The following is an 18808-nucleotide window of genomic DNA, read 5'->3' as shown; positions in this document are numbered from 1 at the left end:
AGGCCTCATCGCACGCTACCACACGTGCCGATCCGTGCCGAGATTTACCCTCACCCGGCGTTGACAACCTCAGCTTGTAACACTCATCACCAGTCGGAGCAGAAACCAGAAACCAGAACAAAGAATTCTTAAGATACAAGCCTCTCTCACAGCACACTGGCACGACAAGGGCGCGGACTGGCGCGGACTGGCACACACACAGGCTCACCACCGGAGCCGCCTAAGCGACTCCGTTAAGAACGGCAATGCACTCCGCACCATGCACAATGCCGCTCTCCCCGCACGCTAGCTCGTTCACCGTCTGCCACGCCACGGCGGTGTGGAGGACGACAGACAAGCGCTGCATCTGCAGCCCGTGCCAGTTCTTGGTGGTCCATGTGACCTCGTCCAGGTGCTGAGCGTGCGAAAGTTTGTTGCTCAGCTGGTTCGCCGCCTCCCTCAGGGTGCTGCGAACCTCCTTTCCAAAGCCTCCGAAAGCCTCAAAATCAAACAAACGTAGATCGCAATCCTGCTGCCGCGCAAAGGGGTAATCGCCAGGCAGCTCCTTGAGCTTTCCCTTGGGGGCATCCTCCTCCTCCCCCTCCTCCCCCTCCTCCTCGGCCTCCTCCTCCTCCCCCGCCACCGCCGCTGCCGTCGCTCCCGACGGAGACCACTTGCCGCGCCCTTTGACCAACTTGAGCAGCCCGGTCTCCGTGTTGCCAAAACGCACATAGGCCCCCTTCCAGCCGAGCTCTCCGTCGCCGGCCGTGTCCTTGCCCTGGCTCGCAAGCGAACTCGTAAGCTTCAGATCGGCAACAAGGCGCCTGTGCCCCCTGCCGATGTTTGCCGCCGCCACGTCAGGTTGTTTTGGATTACTGTAACTGAGGTGTGCAGTCGGCTCCATCTCGATGATCATGCCCCACGCCGAGCGGAGGCATTTGATCAAACGTTTGAGTAGAAATTTGTGTCTTGTAGCATGCTTTGACCGAGGGTTAACCATCGCGGCGTCGCCAAAGACGTCGTGTAGCTGGCCGCTGGGTGCCCTCTTGCCTGCCTCCACCGCCTGGCAGGCGACATCAAGGGGGAGCCCAAGGCGGCGCTGGACGGTGACGCGCATCGCCCAGGACTCCATCTTCATATCATCACGCATGGGGATGCCAGAACAAAGAATGCATGCCGCTTTTTGCTGTTCCCACTTGAAAAAAATTCGGATGGTGGTCACCTGTTCATTGGCCGGAATGAGCTCATTAGGACGAAGCGGGAGATGTATTCACACCGCAGAAACCAGACCCACAGGCAGATCCCACGGGAAATCGAGGCGGGTGTCCCAGAAAACAGATCCCAGAAAAAAACAGAGCGCGCCGCAGAAACCGACCGACCCGTGGGTTTTCGGCTATGGGAAACCGCCATGGGGAACCGCATCAGAAACCCTATGGGAAAACGAGGTCTGGTGTCTGCTTTATCCACGAATGTCGGGTTTTCACCTCTCTTCACGCCGGAATTTTCACGGCAGAAAAAGAAATTTTCCGCCGAAATCACGATGTCAACCACCCTCCCCAAATGGGGGGGGGGGTCAAATGGGTGATCTGGTGCTTGTAGGGCTTGAGAGTGGCCTGCCATGTCACAGGAAGGACTTGTGGTTCCAGGAGAGTACCACCAACCATCACTTTAGTCGGTATAGTAAAAGAAAGAAAACACACAACCCAAGGGAGGGATGGGAGCAGGGAGGACGGCACACCGCAACCACACGGGGATTTTAAGGAGAGAAGTGCGGTGCTAGCCGTCGCCCACCCTTGGGCGTCTACCACTTCCTATCTCTCTTCGCAGTTTCTCACCAATTCTCGCAGAGCGACCTTCATGCCACCTCGCGGTCGTCCCACTCTCGTCCTGTCGTTCTCTCTCCTGCTGTTTCATCCTCTGACTCATCTCTCTCCTCGGCCTCGTTCTGAGACGCCGCTCGAACACACCTCGTCTGACGGAAAAACACTGGCCGCAAATTCTTCTCACACGAGCCCCCGGGTTCGCCAGAAGAAGACACTCCGGAATCCACTGTGAATCCAGCGATGCGCCGCGGCCTGTCACCGCCGGCCGCCTTACTGCTAGGCTCCAGGACGAGACACCGACACGCACACTAGATACGCGCGGATGGCCGCCGTCTTCCACGCAGGACCGGCCGGTGCTCGTCTAGAGCGCGGCGGCAAAATTGGCAATCGCCTGGCGAGCGGCGGGCGCGGCACCCGCGCCGGTCGCCGCACCTGCACCAGCAGGCGCCGCGCTGGCCGTCCCCGCGCGGGCGGCTCCGATGGCCGCCGCGCCGGCCGCCCCGCGGGCCACCGCACCGGCGAGGTCCTCCATTGGCATCGCCGTGCCGGCGGGTGCCCCTCCGGTGGGTGCCCCCGCTCCGGTGGTCGCCTCGCCGGTGGTCGCCTCGAGCAGGTTGGCCGGCTGCGCCAGCGGCGCAATCTCGGGGGACTTGTAGTACATCGCAACACAAAGGTCAACCAACTTGGACGGCTGGCGTTCGAGATCTTGCCGAGCATTCTGAGCGACGGCTATGTTGATTCGCGCGACATTGAGGCGCTCCGCAACCAGAAGGGTGTCGGCGAGTGGAGCGTGGAGCAGCTGCAGCAGCTCCGCGACACGGGCGCGTGCTCCTACCTCATGGCGCTGCGGGCTCGGCGGCGGCAGTAGAGGGAGGGGCCGAGGGACCATACCCCCCCACCCCTGTCGAGGGCTAGTCTTGGGCGGTCAGGACCATACCCCCCCAGCCGTTCGCACCATACCACACCCCGCAAAAAGTTGGAACCCGGAACCACGCGGACAAAGCTCGGCCCGGCAGCATCCGGCTCGTGCTCGATCCTCCTCCGCGACGCCGTTCGCCTTCGTGAGGCCGCGCCATAGCACGCACCGCCCGCTGAGATGGGGTCTGGCGAGGCTAAGAAGTTTCGTGCGCAGTTTGGCTCGGCGGGCCGGCACGGCGACTCGTTCTGGAAGGAGGAGCAGGACAACATCGGCATGAAGCTGCTCAAGGGGATGGGATGGGACGCGGGCCAGGGCCTCGGCAAGAACGGGCAGGGCATGGCCACCGCTGTCAAGCAGATCCGCAAGCAGGACAACCGCGGCATCGGCGCGACGGCGGCGACGCGGGACGAGGCGTTCAAGGCGTCACAGGACCTCTTCAACGGCGTGCTCGCGCGACTCAACGGGAAGGGGGACGACGCCTCCGCCGCGGGCGGGCTGGGAGGCAGCGAGACCACCATCAAGGGCTCAATCGCGAAGCGGCAGCTGGCCGGCCGCTTCCGGCGCGCCAAGGACACCTCTATGGCGTCCGCCAGCGACCTCGCCGCCATCTTTGGCCGCGCGCCGAGCAAGGAGGGCGGGGCCGCCGCCGGCGACGTCTCCTCCGCAGCGCCCGGCGCCGTCGAGGCGCCCTCTGAGCAGAAGACCAGCAGCCTCTCTCTGCAAGAGTACTTTGCCCAGAAGAGGCGCGAGCTCGGCCTCGCTCCTGCGGCCGGGGGCGGCGGCGGCGGCGGCGGCGGCGGCGCGGGCTTCTCGCTCGACGACCAGGCCATGTTTGCTGAGCAGCAGGCCGCCGCCGCATACTCCGGCCGGGTCGGACTCGGCGGTGGCGGGTACCGCAGCGCCGGAGGAGGAGGCGGCGGCAGCTGGGTGCCTGAAAAGCGGTACACTGACGCGAGCTGGACGGACCCAAAGGCTGCGATGCCGACCCCTGCCGCGCTGGCCGCTCGCGCCGGCGGCAGTGGCGGCGGCGGCGGCGGTGTGCCCTCGGGGGGGGGCGTCGAGCGGGAGGGCAAGGAGGCGCGGAAGGCCAAGAGGAAGGAGGAGAAGCGGCTGGAACGCAAGGCGGCCAAGAAGGCGGCCAAGAAGGCGGCGGCGGGCGAGGCGGCGCCCACGGCGAAGCCGGGGGATGCGGACGCGGCTGAGAAGAGGAGCAAGAAGAAGCGCGAGGGCGAGGCCGCGACCGATGCCGACGAGGCAGCCCGCGCCGCCAAGAAGTCCAAGCGCGAGCGTGCCGGAGGAGCGAAAACAAAGAAGAGAAAGGAGTGCCCCCTATCGTAATTATCGACAGCCAATATGTATAAAAAGCAAAGCGTGGATGAGCTCTGGCGAGAGCTCTGAGAAAGCAGAAAAGGACACCCGCCGCTGCACCGCCGAAGGCGGAAGGGAAGCGGAGCGATCAAAGAATCCACGTGCGTGGTCGGGTGGTCGGTCCTGGGGTCGCGGTCCCCCCCGCGCCCCGGCCCCGCGCGTTATGGATAGGATTCCTTTTAACCTTATGCCCAACCCACAAAATGAATACGCATCGCCTCTTATGCGGGTGCGTAAAACCTGTAGTGCATAGACAGGCGCAGTTATGAAAATACAGCAGATACGAAGGGGAGGCCGGCCCTCACCCCGGACCTGCTCACATACAGCGCATCTAGGCATATTTTCCTTCGAAACCAAGCACATTAATACTTCAATGTTGGCCCTGCCTCGCACATACGCAGCATATGCCTACCAATTCAGGCCCATCTCGGACGACCGCGTTACGCGCGAGGTGTCCACCGCCGAGTGCCGGGCTCGCGAGGGACAAATGATGAACTCAGAGGGCATGAAAAGTTGTCAAGCTGCTTGATCAGGCCAGTGAAGATGGCCCGCGAGGCAGCTTTCGTGAGCAGGTCGGCGAGCATCACGACGCCGGGGAGGTGTTCGACGGAGATAACGCCACGGTTGACGAGATCGCGAAGAAACTCGGCGGCGCGCAAGCCGGAAGATGTGCTTGGTCTTCTTGAAGGCGACACGGGGGTCGAAGGCCGTGCCGACGGCGGACTTCCTGTCGCAGTTGATGATGCTGGCGCCGTCGATGGAAAATCCAAGGTCGGTCAGTAGTTCGCGGATGAAATCACCTCCTTGGCGGCGAGCATAGCGCCAAAGAACTCTGCCTCGGCGCTCGAGAGCGTGATGGATCGCTGCATCTTGGAGAACCAGTGAGCAGTGTGGAAGAGGCATCCGTAGAAAAAGAAATTTACAATAAAACTCTCTCTAATAATAAGAACATGCTACCGGAGCAAGCGGGTTTCGTAGCCCAGTTTGAATCGACGTAGCTCTCGAGGTTGCGGTCGGGGACCTCAGCGTTTCACCCAAATCCGATGGTCCGCCACTTTCTCGCCCAGCATGGGCCGTTGACATAGTTGGAGAAATTGAAAGGTACTCTCTTTTCTAGTGAGAGGAACGGGATCCTCAAGAGTCAAGTAGTGTATGTCAAACTGTGGTTTGTCCAAAAAAAACGGCCGAGCACCCCCCCCCGCAAGGATGGACGTTCTTTTTAGAAAGAAAAGGGTTTGGGGAGTGTCGAAAAAAAGACTATTCTTGACCAAACACGCGCCGCCGGCGATGGGTGTGCTTTTTTTGGAAGAGGGAAATACATTACAGCTCTCCAAAGTCAGCTACTTCACTTAGAGACTGAGGCTCTCTGAAAGAGAGGACTTGGAGCACTTTGGAGTGCAGTCGGCAACCTCACATCCAGGGCCGGGGAGCTAAGAAGCGCACCCAGCGGGTCGGATGATAGAGCTGTTTAACGTTGGGAGCTGAACAGTGTTGCTAGTGTTAACAGTAACAACAGAACAACAGTGGGGCTCCCCAACAACAGTAGCTAACGTTCGGCTGAACAACAATAAAAGGAAGGCCTGGCAGTGACCCACGACGACCTCCAGTGTCCAGTGCGGGTAATACCCGAAAATACCCGGGAAAACCCAGTGCTGCGCCGGCGCCGGCGCAGATCTGCGCCGATGCCGGCGCAGAAAACGGCGCACTTTTCACCACATACGCGTTTTGCATGGTTTTACGCGCCCCACCGCCGGCCCAGACCGCCGCCCGGCCCGCCCGTCCGCCCGCCGCCTACGGTGCCCACCCCGCGCCCCCGGAGCCCGAAAACGGGGCGCCGCGAGCTCGCAACGCCGAGTTTTCCTCGAAATCACACCACATAGATCTACCTGGTTGCCCCTTCCTATCGATGTGTGTGTATGTTGATTGTCGCAACGACTGCGATCATCACCGCGGCCGCGACCCCTACGCCGCGCGTCCTCGACATTTGCTCGTTTGGCGCTATCGACGGGCTTGAGAGCGCAGCCGCTGCGGCTGCCAACCAGCGGGCGCTCAACGCAGCGCTTGCGGCGGCGGCGGCTGGCGACACCGTCCTCATCCCGGCTGGCGCCTTCTACACACTCGGCGGCGTCGTGGCCAACGGGCTCGTGAACGTCACCGTCGACGTGACAGGCTCTCTGATCGCCGCGCCCGCCTACGACGCGTGGCCCGTGAGCAACAACAAGCCGGCATACGCCAACTTTGTCCAGTTCTCTGGGTGCGAGGGGGTCACGCTGACTGGCAAGGGCGGGCTCGGACCGGGCCGGGTCGCCGGCGGAGGCCTCGTCGACGGCCGCGGCGTCGGGTGGTGGAACCGCGAGATCTTCCCGCATATATTTGGGCGGCTGCGCGGGGAGCGCCCGCGGCTCATTGCCATCAGCGACTCGAGAGGCCTCTTGATCGAGCGGCTGACGCTGCTCAACTCTCCGACCTACCACCTGCTGCTCGATGACGTGGCCGAGGCCGAGGTGCGGCTGCTCAACATCACTGTCGACCGCGCGGCGCAGCGCGATCTCAAGCACCGCGCAAGGCAGGCGCGCCTGCAGGAGGCCGGCGCGGACGGCACGGCGCCGCTCGGAGGCCTCGAGCCTGAGGACCTCAACACGGACGGGATTGATCCTTCCGGGCAGCACATCTGGGTGCACGATAGCCTCGTCGCCAACGACGACGACAGCATCGCCGTCAAGCCCTGCGCCGCAGACAGCTGCGTCCGCTCGCCCTGCTCGCAGCACATGCTCTTCGAGCGCCTCAACCTGACCGGGTTTGGCGCCTCGGTTGGCTCGGTCCCGCCGCACGCGCCCTCGCCGCACTGCGTCAATAATGTAACCTTCCGTTCAATCCGCATGATCGAGAGCGGCAAGGGAATCTACATCAAGTCCAACCCCGAGTGCGGCATCGATGAGGTCGCGGGAGCCCCAAAGGCGCGCGCGTGCGCACACACAACACACACAACACACACAACACACACAACACAACACAACACAACACAACACAACACAACACAACACAACACAACACACACACACACACACACACACACACACACACACACACACACACACACACACACACACACACACACACACACACACACACACACACACACACACACACGCACACACGCACACACGCACACACATGCAGCCACAATCGCAGCGGCACCGTCTCGGGCGAGGGGCGCCTCGTCGCCACTCCGCCGCCGCCTCGCACCACAGGCGGCCATCATCTCAAACATCCTCTACGAGGACATCCTCATCGACCGCCCGCGCTGGTGGGCCATCTGGATCGGGCCGCAGCAGCAGCACGAGCCGCACTCGTCGCTCGGCCTAAAGTGCGCCCTCGACTACCCGCTCTCGCGCCACTGCCCGACGCAGGGCTGCGTCACCTTTGCAAACATCACGCTGCGCAACGTCCACATCGAGCGTCCGCTCATCTCTCCGGGCGTCATCAAGGGCAACGCGACCAGCCCAATCACCGGGCTCGCCTTTGACAACGTGACGGTCTCGCGTCCCGGCCGATTCCCCTTTGGCGCGAGCTACGAGTGCGAGCACGCCTCTGGCCGCGCCGTGGGCTCGTCGCCGCCGCCGGCCTGCTTGCTGCCGGGAGTCCTGAGTTCTTGGTAGGAGTTGCTGGGTACTGCATGCGTGTTGCGAGAATGGAGTTGGAGATGGATCATGGATTGGGGAGAGGGTACAAGGCTATTTTCGATCGGGTTCGCAGGTGGGGCTGCACCTGGGCACACTGGACGGCCCGGCTAGGGGACGCATGTACCACTACCGTGCCACAGTATCCGGGGGATGTACCTGTGGTAACAGCTCCGCGTTCCTGGGGCTGGTACAAGGCGCTACAGTACGGCTTTAGGGACAGCGGACACTAGCTTGAAATGCATGTAGATTGTGCCAAAGACTATCAATAAATGCACCGCTCTCACGTCTCAGATATGCAGGGCGAGCGTCTGGAGGATATGGACCATGATGAACGTCCACCAGCGCAGAACGTGATTAGAGCTGTCAAACGTTAACTTTGGGCCTAACAGTTGCACTATTGTTGGCTGAAATCCTCAACGTTGTTCAAGTGTTCTCCCCAGCCCAAGCTGTTACTGTTTGTTACTGTTGTTACTGTTGTTCAGTGGTCAGCAAGCAGAAAATGCCAAAAAACCCGGGTAAAACCCGAAAATACCTGGGTTTTCCCAGGTATTTTCGGGTATTACCCGCACTGGACGCTGGAGATCGTCGTGGGTCACTGCCAGGCCTTCCTTATTGTTGTTCAGCTGGCCTAACGTTAGCTACTGTTGTTGGGGAGCCCCACTGTTGTTCTGTTGTTACTGTTAACACTAGCAACACTGTTCAGCTCTTAACGTTTGACAGCTCTAAACGTGATGGGCAGTGCAGCAAGGTCTGCAAGCGCTTCTGCATCGATAGAGGCTGCATCACAGGCGTCGAGGATGGCGTGGTGGCCAAAGCGTTCGATCAGGCCAGAAAGACCAAGAGCATGCGCAGCATCACAGCGCGCGGAGGGGGGTGCGGGGGGAGGGAGGGAGGGGGGTGCGGGGGGAGGGAGGGAGGGGGGTGCGGGGGGAGGGAGGGAGGGGGGTGCGGGGGGAGGGAGGGAGGGGGGTGCGGGGGGAGGGAGGGAGGGGGGTGCGGGGGGAGGGGGGGGGGGGGAAGAGTCGGGAGAAAAAATAATTTATTTTTTGACACGGCGACACGCGACACGGGTCCCTCCAAAAACTTTCTGGGAGATTGAAAATTGCGGTTGCTCATCCCCCTCGTCATCCTCAACCTCCTCACCACGTACACACAGGAGAGGTGGGAGTACCCCCCTCCCCCACCTGCCCTGCTTACACAGGATAGCATGCCCCGGGAAATGCGACATTTGGCGGGGGGAACCAGGGAGGGAGGGTCGGTTGTGCTTTTGGAGCACTTGGAGCACTTGGAGCTTTTTTTTAAGCTTCTCAGGGGAATGTTCTCACGTCGCCCATGGCCTTTTTCCGAGGTTACGTGCTAATGACGTCCTTCTTGGCACTTAGATTATGGCTGAACCGGGAGCGTTCAAGCGGCGGCCCATACCCGTAGCACATTACCGGGGGAATTCAGCCATAATCTATCCTACCGACGTCGGCTGGGGACTCTCTGCAATCGAGTGGCCCCCGGTTCGAAATGGCGGGTTGACCCCACTAATCGTTTTTGTTCACACCTGAGCGGGCTCAATTTTGCTCTATAGGTGCCTCCTATTGCACATTTGCAATACGATTCGAACTCGCGTTCTCAGGCAGATCGCCTGGTCCCTGGTGCGTTGTCGTTTTTCGTGATGGGAGATGACGATTGATTGACAGGTGACAGTGACTGGGATACAACCACCCCCCTCGACCCTGCTCCTACACAGCTGTGTAATATAATAGAGCAGCGTCCTGTCCCGGCTGTCCGTGGCGTCCTGGCGTCCGATTAGCGTCCGATGTGATAAGTGATCGTCACATACTCGAGAGTCGAGTGCGTACCCCAAGCCATCCGGCAGACCAAGAACTCGCCAAGACATGTGACACCTGCGGCAGGCCGTCGTCGCGCGCTGGATTGTTTCCCCGGGAGATTGCCTACACGGCTCTATTGCCGGAGCCGTGCAGGAGTGACTGCCGGGCGTGGCCGTGGGGCTGGGGGAAGAGAGAGCGGTGTGAGCGCTCTTTGGATCCTGTGAGAAGCCGAGTCGTTCACCGAGGGGGGGGGACCGAGGGGTGTTTTTCTCAGTTGAAGAGGACCACTTTGACGACGCTCCTGGCAGCGAGACCGAGCGCCCAAGGTGACCGCCGGTCATCAAAATCAAACGAACTTCCACGACCCGCTGACGCACCGCTCCACCTCGCGCACCAGAGCCAGCTCCGCCTCGGACTGGCTGTCTACGAGGCTCACCGCGCGACCCGCAGCCGAGACCTATTCGCAGCCTTCGTCTAGTACACAGCTCTCCTCTGTGGCGGTGTCCTGGCCGCCAGACGGACCCCCCTCGCGGTGCGGCCGACACGGTGCATGTACTCCACCTAGGTACAGATGCGATACAGATGCGAAGCCTGAATGTCTCTTCGAGGAGCGCAACCATGTGCGGCGCGAGCAGCTGCACCACTCGGTAAGCTCGGGTAAGCTCGGGTAAGCTCGGGTTAGCTCGGGTAAGCTCGGGTAAGCTCGGGTAAAAAGCTCGGGTAATCTCGGGTAGTCTGCACCATGTGCGGCGCGAGCTGCTGCTGCACCACCAGCACCACTCCGGCCAGATCGAGCCCGCGCGCGGCGAGGCCTGAAACAAGACGGCTGTGAAGTCACACAACAAAGGGCGAAGGAAAGGTCTGCGCGCGGCCTGGCCCGAGCAGACCACGCTATATCTCGGCCATACCTCGGCTGTCTCTCGGCTGTCTCTCGGCTGTCTCTCGGCTGTGTCTTGCGCCAGAGCAAGCGAGCACGCCCCGCTCGTCCTCGCCGAAGCCCGCCAGCGCCGCCTCCCGCTCGCCAGCAGACAGGCTCGGGTGAAAGGCAAAGCACGAGCAGCCGGACGCGCGGAGCTGCTCGGCGACGCGCGCGGCGCGCGAGGCCTGGTCACGGCGGCGCAGCTGTGAGGAGGCGCCGCTCACGCGGAGCGGCGCGACCTCCTCCGCTCTCCGAACCGGCAAGGAGCTCTCTCTCTCTCGGCTGTGTCCCGGCCACATCTCGGCCCCGTCTCGGCGGCACGCCGAGTTTGCGAAGACGAGAGTCCGCCCCTCCCTCCCCCGCACCAGCTTCAGCAGCTCCGCCGCCCGCTCCGCGTCGTCAGCCACGCGCACAAACTCGGTCTGCAGCGCCGCCACCGGCCGGTGAGCGCCCGAGGAGCGCACCTGGAGGCGGGAGGTGCAGCCGAGGTGGAGCTGAGATGCAGCCGAGGTGGAGCCGCGAGATGGCCGAGGAGGGGAGCTGGAGGCCGGGGGAGGAGGAGTGGCTTGGGGTGGCTTCAGGGAGGGGTTGGGCAGGGGCAGGAGTACGGCTGTATCTCGGCTGTATCTCGGCACCCAGACGGCGTCTGGAACGTCTCGCGCGAGGAAGGCACCGACGGAGTGGCGGCCTATTCGCAGCGTCGACGCGACGCTGTGAAGAGACGCTCTTCACAGTGGCGGCGAAGGCGCCGGCGGAGGGTCCGCCCTGGCCAGGAACAGTCGCGGAGGCAAAAATCAGCTGCGGCGGGGACTCTTGCGGCTCTGCCTCCCCTTCCCGCCGCCTCGGCCGCTTTCGCGGCCGCGCGAGGCTGAGCACGTTTGATGCAGGCAGCGCCGCCGCCTGTTCACAGATAGGTTCACACCGCCTGGCTGTGTGAAGAGGGCAGGTGCTGGCCCTTGAGTGAGGGGTGGCGCCGCCGCCTGCTTGCCCTTCTTCATCACGCCCGCGAGGAGCAAGTCGCACCTGTCCGGGGGACATGTCTCGGAAGTGTCTCGGAGGTGTCTCCGGAGCGTCTCTGCCTCTGGAGTGTCTCTGGAGGTGGCAAATCGCACTCGTCAAACACGACGCGGAGCCATCTCTCGGCTACACCTCGGCTACTCTCGGCTATCTCTCGGCTACACCTCGGCTATCTCTCGGCTATCTCTCGGCTACATCTCGGCTATCTCTCGGCTATCTCTCGGCTACATCTCGGCTATCTCTCGGCTATCTCTCCGCAAATCGCACTCGTCAAACACGACGTGCAGCCGCCCCTCCCTCCTCCGCCAGCCGGACAGCAAGCCCTCCACCGCCGTCGCCGTCCCAACCACGACGTGCGAGCCTCGCGCGTGGTCGGAGCTCGCCTGAGGAATCCACGCCACTTAAGGGTAATCACCATCAGTTAGTGAGCCCCTCGCGCGTGGTCGCAGCTCGCCGCGGCGACCAAGAGCGGCGAGCACTGAAGCAGCGCCCGCGCCTGCGCCAGCAGCTGCTCGCAGAGCACCTGTGGGACATGTGCATGCACATGCCACTGACATCTCCTGACATATCAGTCAGCTCGCAGAGAGGTACCGAGGTCGGGACGACCAGCAGGAGCCGCCCCGTCCTCGACGGCGATGGCGCCTCGCCGCCGCCCGCCCGCCCAATCTGCTCACCGCCGCCCGCCCGCTCGAGCATTGCGTGCAGCAGCGGGAGGAGATACGCGAGTGTCTTTCCCGAGCCCGCCTCAGAGACGAGGATCGCGTCGGCGCCGCCCGCGAGGTGTGGCCACGCGAGCCGCTGGATCTCGAGCGGAGCCGTGAAGGGCAGGGCCGCAGAAAGCTCATGCCGAAGCCCGAGCTCCGCAAAGGTGCGTACCTCTCCAGCGGCAGCAGGCTCGCCTCGCTGCAGCATGCGCGGTGAGGTCTCGCGGACCGTGCTACAGATCGACGGATACAGAGGGCGAGGGACGTAGAGGAGGAGGGACGAGAGGCTAGGTAAACGCATGAGCGACTGTCGGGTATTGCCACAGCGACTGTAGCGTCCGTGCGCGCGAGGATGGCCTCGCCGGGTGGTGCGGCCGCAGCAACTCTGTTCACAGCCTTGTTATTGAGAAGAAAATACCTCTCATGGCGCTGTGCGCTGGCCTGTGAGAGGTTGAGGTTCACAGCTCTTGTTATTGACAAGAAAATACGTCCGAGGGCCCAACTTCAGAATCGTGCTTTTTTGGTTAGGGACCAAAGCGCGAAGGACCACTTTTGGGTTAGGGACCGCGGGCGACAGGTTAGGGACCGATCGCCGCCGCATACGCCGGCGGACGGCCACCAAATTGGTGCTTTTGGCTTCGTCACCGTTCAAAGCGTGCGCAATGCGCTCGCCGACATCAAGCGAGCACGCCTGTCCGACGAGCGGCTTCCTGTGCGGACGGCTTCTTGTGGCTCTCGTCGAGAGCGTTTTGCGACCCGGCGGGTGGGAGAATATGTGTCGTCTGATGTGTCACTATGTACGTCACATCGGTCTTGATAATAAGCACGGTCGATCCGTCGAAGCGATACACCCGTTCCTATCACGTTGGACGGCTGGCACGGGAGCTCTGTGCCAGCAACAGGAACCGAGCCGTACGGCAAGAAGAGCTCGATGGGGAGCGAGAACCGTCAGAGGAGCTTCAAGGGTAACCTGAAGTCCTCCGTGACGCGCTCAATCGCTCCCAAGCGGGTGGCTCTCGAAAACCGTCGATATCTTCCGGAAAGACTGCTCTTGCCGAGCAGCCGATATGTGCCCAGACGGAGGCGCAGAAAGGCTGCGAGTACTCAACGAGTTCCGCGACCTACGCAGTCAAACCTGGGGGGAACTGACCGCATCATGGCGGACTTCCGAAACCTCCGTGAGCACCTCTGACGGTTCTCGCTCCCCATCGAGCTCTTCTTGCCGTACGGCGGTCTTCCTGATGCGTGCCGGCACAGAGCTCTGTGCAAGCCGTCCAACGTGATAGGAACGGGTGTATCGCTTTGACGGATCGACCGTACTTGTTATCAAGACTGATATGACGTACACAGTGACACATCAGACGACACATGCTCTCCCACCCGCCGGGCCGCAAAACGCTCTCGACGAGAGCCACAAGAAGGCGTCCGCACAGCAAGCCGCTCGGTCGAACACGTTGCTCGCTCGATGCCGGCGAGCGCATTGCGCACGAGGTAGACGGTGGCGTAGCTAACATCACTGACGAAGACCGTCCGCTGGCGTGAGCGGCGGCGATCGGTCCCTAACCTGCGGTCCTTCACCGCAATCGGTCCTTCGCGCTCGTCCCTAACCCAAAAAAGCACGATTCTGAAGTTGGGCCCTCCGTCCGCTGGCGCTTTGCGCTGGTCTGTGAGAGGTTGAGGTGCGAGCCCTGGAGGCCCTGGGGATGGGGGGAGACTACCCGCGGGCCTAGAAGGCCCGCGCGCAGGGGTGGGGCATTGAGATTGAACATTCTGTTCAGCGTGTGGACCACTTGTCCGATGTCCAGCGTCAGCGCGGAGGAAGAGCGGCATTGCCATGGTAGGCCAGGCCCACCTTATACTGCAGCGCAGCGCGAGCCTGCATGTGCTCGCGCAACCCACATAAACACACAACCCCGGTCCGCCTGCGTGCGGCGCCAGCTTCCCAGGGCCATAGCGCGAAAAACGAAGGAGGAGATGCATCCTAGCTGTCGCCACCGAAGGCGACTCGACGCCCGCTGAGATCGGAGATCAAGCTCTGACAGGTCAGACGCGTCGCTCCTTTGTGCTTTGACGCCGACGTGACTCACCCGTGCAGAGCACATCAGGACACGGTCTCGATGCGCTCGGTACGACGCCTGCGACCCGTCTCGGGTCAGGTGGCACGACGCTCATCGGCTCATCGCGCCTGCCAGCGCTGCCGTGCAGGTTGCCACGACGAGGTCGAGCACGCTTCTATACGCTCGCCCAGCCTTCCTTTCCATCCCATTAGGTAGCCTGGGAACGGTGGCGGTCAGAGGCAAAGCCTACGAGGGGTGGTGGAACCACATGTCACGGCCACCGCCGGCTCGACGCGACGATAGCCTCCGGAGGCTGACTTTGAGGCACCATCATCGGACGATGTCGACGAGTTGGGTCGCTCTCGCGGTAATAAATAAATAAAAACGGTCAAACTCTGAGACGAGATGGGATTTAGGGACATGTGTCCCCGCCCTGCACGATCTTGGTGTGAGGGATCTTCAATCCGTCCCCTCACCCCCTGGTCACTACCCGACACTAGAAGAGCAGCAAGAGTTGGGGCTGTGGCTACGGCTGCGGCTGCGGGAGGGGCTATGGTCGCGGGAGAGCCGCTGCGCCACGTGGGCGCGCCTACACCGCGCTTGCTCCGCTCGCCTCTCGCCACCTCTCGCAAAGGTCCAAACTCTCGCGGTAGCCAGAGGTAGCCCCCCATACTAGTAGCACCAGCCATAGCCTCAGGGCGAGGGCGCTGGGAGCAACACGGACAAAAACATCTCAAAAGTGGTCATTTGTCACAGCTGTCAGCTCCCGAGTCCCGTAAAGCGTAAAATTGCAACTAGTGGTCTCACGCTTCGCGCTATCACAGGCACACAGGCTAGTGCCATTTCACTCTGACACGCTAATCTTGAAAACGTCTCCAACGGAGCTCCGTGTTGCTTCCAGCGCCCTCCCCCGCGCTTCCTGCGGCCATGGCCGATGATCCTAGGAAGAGAGGTCATCTGGCTACCGCGAGAGCGACCCAACTCGTCGACATCGTCCGATGATGGTGCCGCAAAGTCAGCCTTCGGAGGCTATCGTGGGGTGGAGCCGGCAGTAGCCGTGACATGTGGTTCCACCACCCCTCGTAGGCTTTGCCTCTGACCGCCACCGTTCCCAGGCTGCCTACTGGGATGGAAAGGAAGGCTCGGCGAGCGTATAGAAGCGTGCTCGACCTCGTCGTGGCAACCTGTACGGCAGCGCTGGTAGGCGCGATGAGCGTCGTGCCACCTGACCCGAGACAGGTCGCAGGCGTCGTACCGAGCGCGTCGAGACCGTGTCCTGATGTGGTCTGCACGGGTGAGTCACGTCGGCGTCAAAGGAGCGACGTGTGACCTGTCAGAGCTTGATCTCTGATCTCAGCGGCGTCGAGTCGTCTCCGGCGCGCAACAAATGTACCTCCCCAGGACGCGCAGAGGCAGCTGCGACCCCGCCGAGTAGACGGCGGCACACCGCGCCACCTGCTGTGTGCCGCCGTCTACTCGGCGAGGTCGCAGCTTCCACTGGAAGGCACCGAGAGGTACATTTTTCGCGCAAATGGTCAAAATCAAGGTTTTGTAACGCGGGCTGTGCCACAGTGAAATGGCACTAGCCACACTGTCCCACTTCCCACACCGTCTAACAGAGGCTCACGCCGTGGGCAGATAAGGAGAGCTGCGCTTCTTTCTTTCTTTCTTTCTTTGCTCCAAGTGCCAACGCACCACACACCACACACACACACTCCCGTCACTTCTTCTTCTTCTTCCCGGGCGCGGGCGTCGGCAGCGGGATGCCTCCGTTGTCGATCAGCTGCTGCAGCCTCTTGCACTCCTCCTCCGCCTTCTGCTCGTCGCGCTTGAGCTTGTCGAGCTGCGTCTGCTGCCTCACGCGCAGCAGCGGGTTGGTCGGCGGCGCCTTGGCCTGCAGCGCGGCGATATCCTCCGCCGCCTTCAACTTTTTCAACTGCTCCTCCCGCAGCTGCTGTTGCAGCCTGCCCAGCTCGTCCATCTCCTCCGCCGGCGCAGCCTCGGACGGCCCCGCCCCCGCCCCCGCCGCCCCCGTCCCCGCCGGCGGCGCGGCTGCTGGCGCCGCTGCCGACGCCGCCTCTGGCGCGGGCGCTGCCGGTGAGCTGGGCCGCACCGGTAGCAGCTTGAGCTTGATCGGCAGAGGCGCACCGCCACCGCCTCCGCCTCCGCCTCCGCCACCGCCGCCACCGCCACCGCCGCCACCGCCTCCGCCACCGCCACCGCCACCGCCACCGCCACCGCCGCCGCCACTGCCGCCGCCGCTGCTGCCTGCGACTAACGCACTGCCTGCCTGCGACTTGGGCTCGAGCGCTGGGAACGGTATGGGCCCGCCCCTTCCGCCGCTGCCACTGCCGCCTCCGCCACTACCACCGCCACTACCACCGCCGCCGCCGCCGCCGCTGCCGCTGCCGCGCTCGGCATCGATCTCTGCCTGCCTCTGTGCCGCTCTCCGCTCTGCCTCCTCCGCCTCGTCCTCCTCGTCATCGCCGTAGTCGGACACCTCGACCTCCTCGTCCACCTATTCACAGCTGCAGCTATGGAGGGACGCCGTTCACACCCACGGCCCGGTGAGTCCTCCTCGTCCACCATGTCGTACTCCGGCTTGAGCGGCCCGCCGCCGCGCAAGCCACGCTCGAGCTCCAGCGCCACCTGCTCGACCGCCTTCGGGTCGTGCAAGGGCCGGCGCCGCCACTTGCGCTCGCGGATCGCCGCCATCGGCGGCGTGAGCCCGTCCCGTTGCTCCGTCCCCGCGGGCAGCTCCTCCCTCGACTTGGCCACCACGAGCACCTGCCCGATCTTGCGCGACTCATAGTACACCTCGCCCGCCGGGTCGACCGACTTCTTGGACTCCACGACGGTCGGGAGCGACATGAGCTTGGCGAAGAACTCGTGGCCGGCCACGCAGAACCGCGCCGTCTCGCCGCACGGCGGCGGCACCGGTGCTCCGTCGGGGAGCGGGTCCCACCGGATCTCCATGTGTGGCGGCGGATCCGCCTCGAGGAGCTCTGCCACTTCGTCGGGCAGATCGAGGACGATTTGCGTCTCGTGCGACATCGCGGCGCTCAGACTGGACTCCTCTTGGCCCCTTCTGATGCCGTAGGCCTTACCTTGGGTCGTTCGTTTGCCGGAGCAACAGCACGGATCTGGCTCGACACCTGAACCGAAATCAGGCAGCAAGAAAAGAATTCTAAAACAATCGGCACGACAAGGGCGCGAACTGGCGCGGACTGGCACACACACCGGCTCACCAAGAAAATAACACCTGTGACAGCCCCCGATAGGGCTGCCCCGACCGAGGTGTGTGTGTGTGTTTGTGTATATGGGCGTCTGCGTTGACAGAACCGGAGACTCCATGCAGCCTCACATCCAGGCTAGCGCACTGGCATTCTCTCTTGCGCCTTGCAGGATCTCCCGGTTGTCGGAATGTGTGAGAGAGATTTTGAAAACCAACAAGAAATCACGACTCTCACAGTGATTTGGGCTCGGCAGCTTGTCAGCCCTCAGCCGAAAAGCTGGGGCCGGTGTCCCGTAGCCGAGAGAGCCCGCGCCGTTGAGTTCGGGCCTTGCGGAGAGGCCACAGCGAGATGGCGATCGCTGTACTTCATGTGTGAGTATGGGCGTGTCAGGCATGACCTGACGAGTGATAGTGTGCTCCACAAAGGGCTGACGCGACCAGTCACACACTCCCACCACACATCAGACATCATCTGGTTCTCGCTCTGCGCTACTGCGCCGCTGCCCGCCCGCCCCCCTGGCCCTGCCGATGCGCGATGGCAATCCGGTGCTGGGCGCGCGGCCATCGATCCAGAAAATCGTGGCAGCCACCCCAGTCGTCCCCACCAGTCTCGCTCCCAAAAGGTGAACCAGAAACAGCTGCTGTGGTGAAAAGTGGGTCCAGGGCGTGAGCCCTGGCGGGGTGCGGGGCGGAGCCCCGCGACGAGAATTTGGGGTTCCCTATGGGATGTCATCTTTTTTTAGCTAAAAATTACGACAAATCACAGTGACTCAGATGCAGTACTCACTTGCTCTCATTCAGCAGAGCGGGTTGTACTGTGCCGTAGCTACGAAAGTGTGAACAGGTTGGCGAGCAGCAGCTCCTGAACTCGGCGCCGCAGGCGCCTGTTGATTGGTCCAGGTGATAGCCCTGGATGGGCAATGCATACGCCTAGTTGGGCCTCAGATCGCCCGACCGCGTCCCGGTGCTCTGTGGTCGGATTTGTGACGCCGCCGCACCGCGCCGCGGCCGGGGGCCCTCCGGAGGCCAAGGATGGCCGTGGCGGACCGGGACAAGCTCTGGAAGGTAAAGTGTCAGTGAGTGTATTGGAGAGACTGACCATGTGCACAATATCTCTCAGTCTAGCTAAGCCCAGGAGAGGCGATGCCGGGGCCGTACAGCAGCTTGATGGTGCTTCGCCGGCGTGCGTCCCGGCGCGGTGCCGGACGGGCGGTCCGGGGGACAAAATCGGGAACGCGCGGTGGTCCACCAACGGAAATCATAGGGCTGTGCTGGGGGCCCGGC

The 18808-nt window shown here is 62.7% G+C and overlaps 6 protein-coding genes across 6 annotated transcripts; 2 read left to right on the top strand and 4 right to left on the bottom strand.

Annotated features, from left to right (window-relative positions):
• Nucleotides 1–220: 220 nt before the first annotated feature.
• Nucleotides 221–1129, bottom strand: EMIHUDRAFT_210013 (hypothetical protein; the record flags this gene model as incomplete). Its single annotated transcript, XM_005769732.1, has 2 exons — nt 221–508; nt 623–1129. The coding sequence occupies 2 exons, from the start codon at nt 1127–1129 to the stop codon at nt 221–223; spliced, it is 795 nt and encodes a 264-aa protein (XP_005769789.1).
• A 1769-nt stretch (nt 1130–2898) lies between these two features.
• EMIHUDRAFT_210011 (hypothetical protein) lies at nt 2899–4059 on the top strand (the record flags this gene model as incomplete). Its single annotated transcript, XM_005769731.1, has 3 exons — nt 2899–3399; nt 3547–3648; nt 3790–4059. The coding sequence occupies 3 exons, from the start codon at nt 2899–2901 to the stop codon at nt 4057–4059; spliced, it is 873 nt and encodes a 290-aa protein (XP_005769788.1).
• Nucleotides 4060–6939: 2880 nt separating this feature from the next.
• Nucleotides 6940–7835, top strand: EMIHUDRAFT_436377 (hypothetical protein). The gene is made up of 2 exons (XM_005769730.1): nt 6940–7046; nt 7341–7835. The coding sequence occupies exons 1-2, from the start codon at nt 6969–6971 to the stop codon at nt 7746–7748; spliced, it is 486 nt and encodes a 161-aa protein (XP_005769787.1). The 5' UTR covers nt 6940–6968; the 3' UTR covers nt 7749–7835.
• A 4114-nt stretch (nt 7836–11949) lies between these two features.
• On the bottom strand, nt 11950–12440 carry EMIHUDRAFT_210008 (hypothetical protein; the record flags this gene model as incomplete). Its single annotated transcript, XM_005769729.1, has 2 exons — nt 11950–12051; nt 12120–12440. The coding sequence occupies 2 exons, from the start codon at nt 12438–12440 to the stop codon at nt 11950–11952; spliced, it is 423 nt and encodes a 140-aa protein (XP_005769786.1).
• Nucleotides 12441–12909: 469 nt separating this feature from the next.
• EMIHUDRAFT_210007 (hypothetical protein) lies at nt 12910–14114 on the bottom strand (the record flags this gene model as incomplete). Its single annotated transcript, XM_005769728.1, has 5 exons — nt 12910–13089; nt 13398–13470; nt 13581–13739; nt 13811–13929; nt 14085–14114. The coding sequence occupies 5 exons, from the start codon at nt 14112–14114 to the stop codon at nt 12910–12912; spliced, it is 561 nt and encodes a 186-aa protein (XP_005769785.1).
• A 1895-nt stretch (nt 14115–16009) lies between these two features.
• On the bottom strand, nt 16010–17343 carry EMIHUDRAFT_210006 (hypothetical protein; the record flags this gene model as incomplete). Its single annotated transcript, XM_005769727.1, has 2 exons — nt 16010–16273; nt 16876–17343. The coding sequence occupies 2 exons, from the start codon at nt 17341–17343 to the stop codon at nt 16010–16012; spliced, it is 732 nt and encodes a 243-aa protein (XP_005769784.1).
• Nucleotides 17344–18808: the final 1465 nt, after the last annotated feature.

The sequence above is a fragment of the Emiliania huxleyi genome (genome assembly GCF_000372725.1).
Source record: "Emiliania huxleyi CCMP1516 unplaced genomic scaffold EMIHUscaffold_41, whole genome shotgun sequence".
NCBI lineage: Eukaryota > Haptophyta > Isochrysidales > Noelaerhabdaceae > Emiliania > Emiliania huxleyi.
This window is presented reverse-complemented; position numbering and strand designations above follow the sequence as displayed.

What these genes read in the sequence shown, in the direction of transcription:
- EMIHUDRAFT_436377 (XM_005769730.1), top strand. Translation starts at nt 6,969, where the DNA reads ATGATCGAGAGCGGCAAGGGAATCTACATCAAGTCCAACCCCGAGTGC. An exon ending in AGGTCGCGGGAGCCCCAAAG is followed by an intron (nt 7,047 to 7,340) that starts GCGCGCGCGTGC and finishes CTCGCACCACAG; the next exon opens with GCGGCCATCATCTCAAACAT.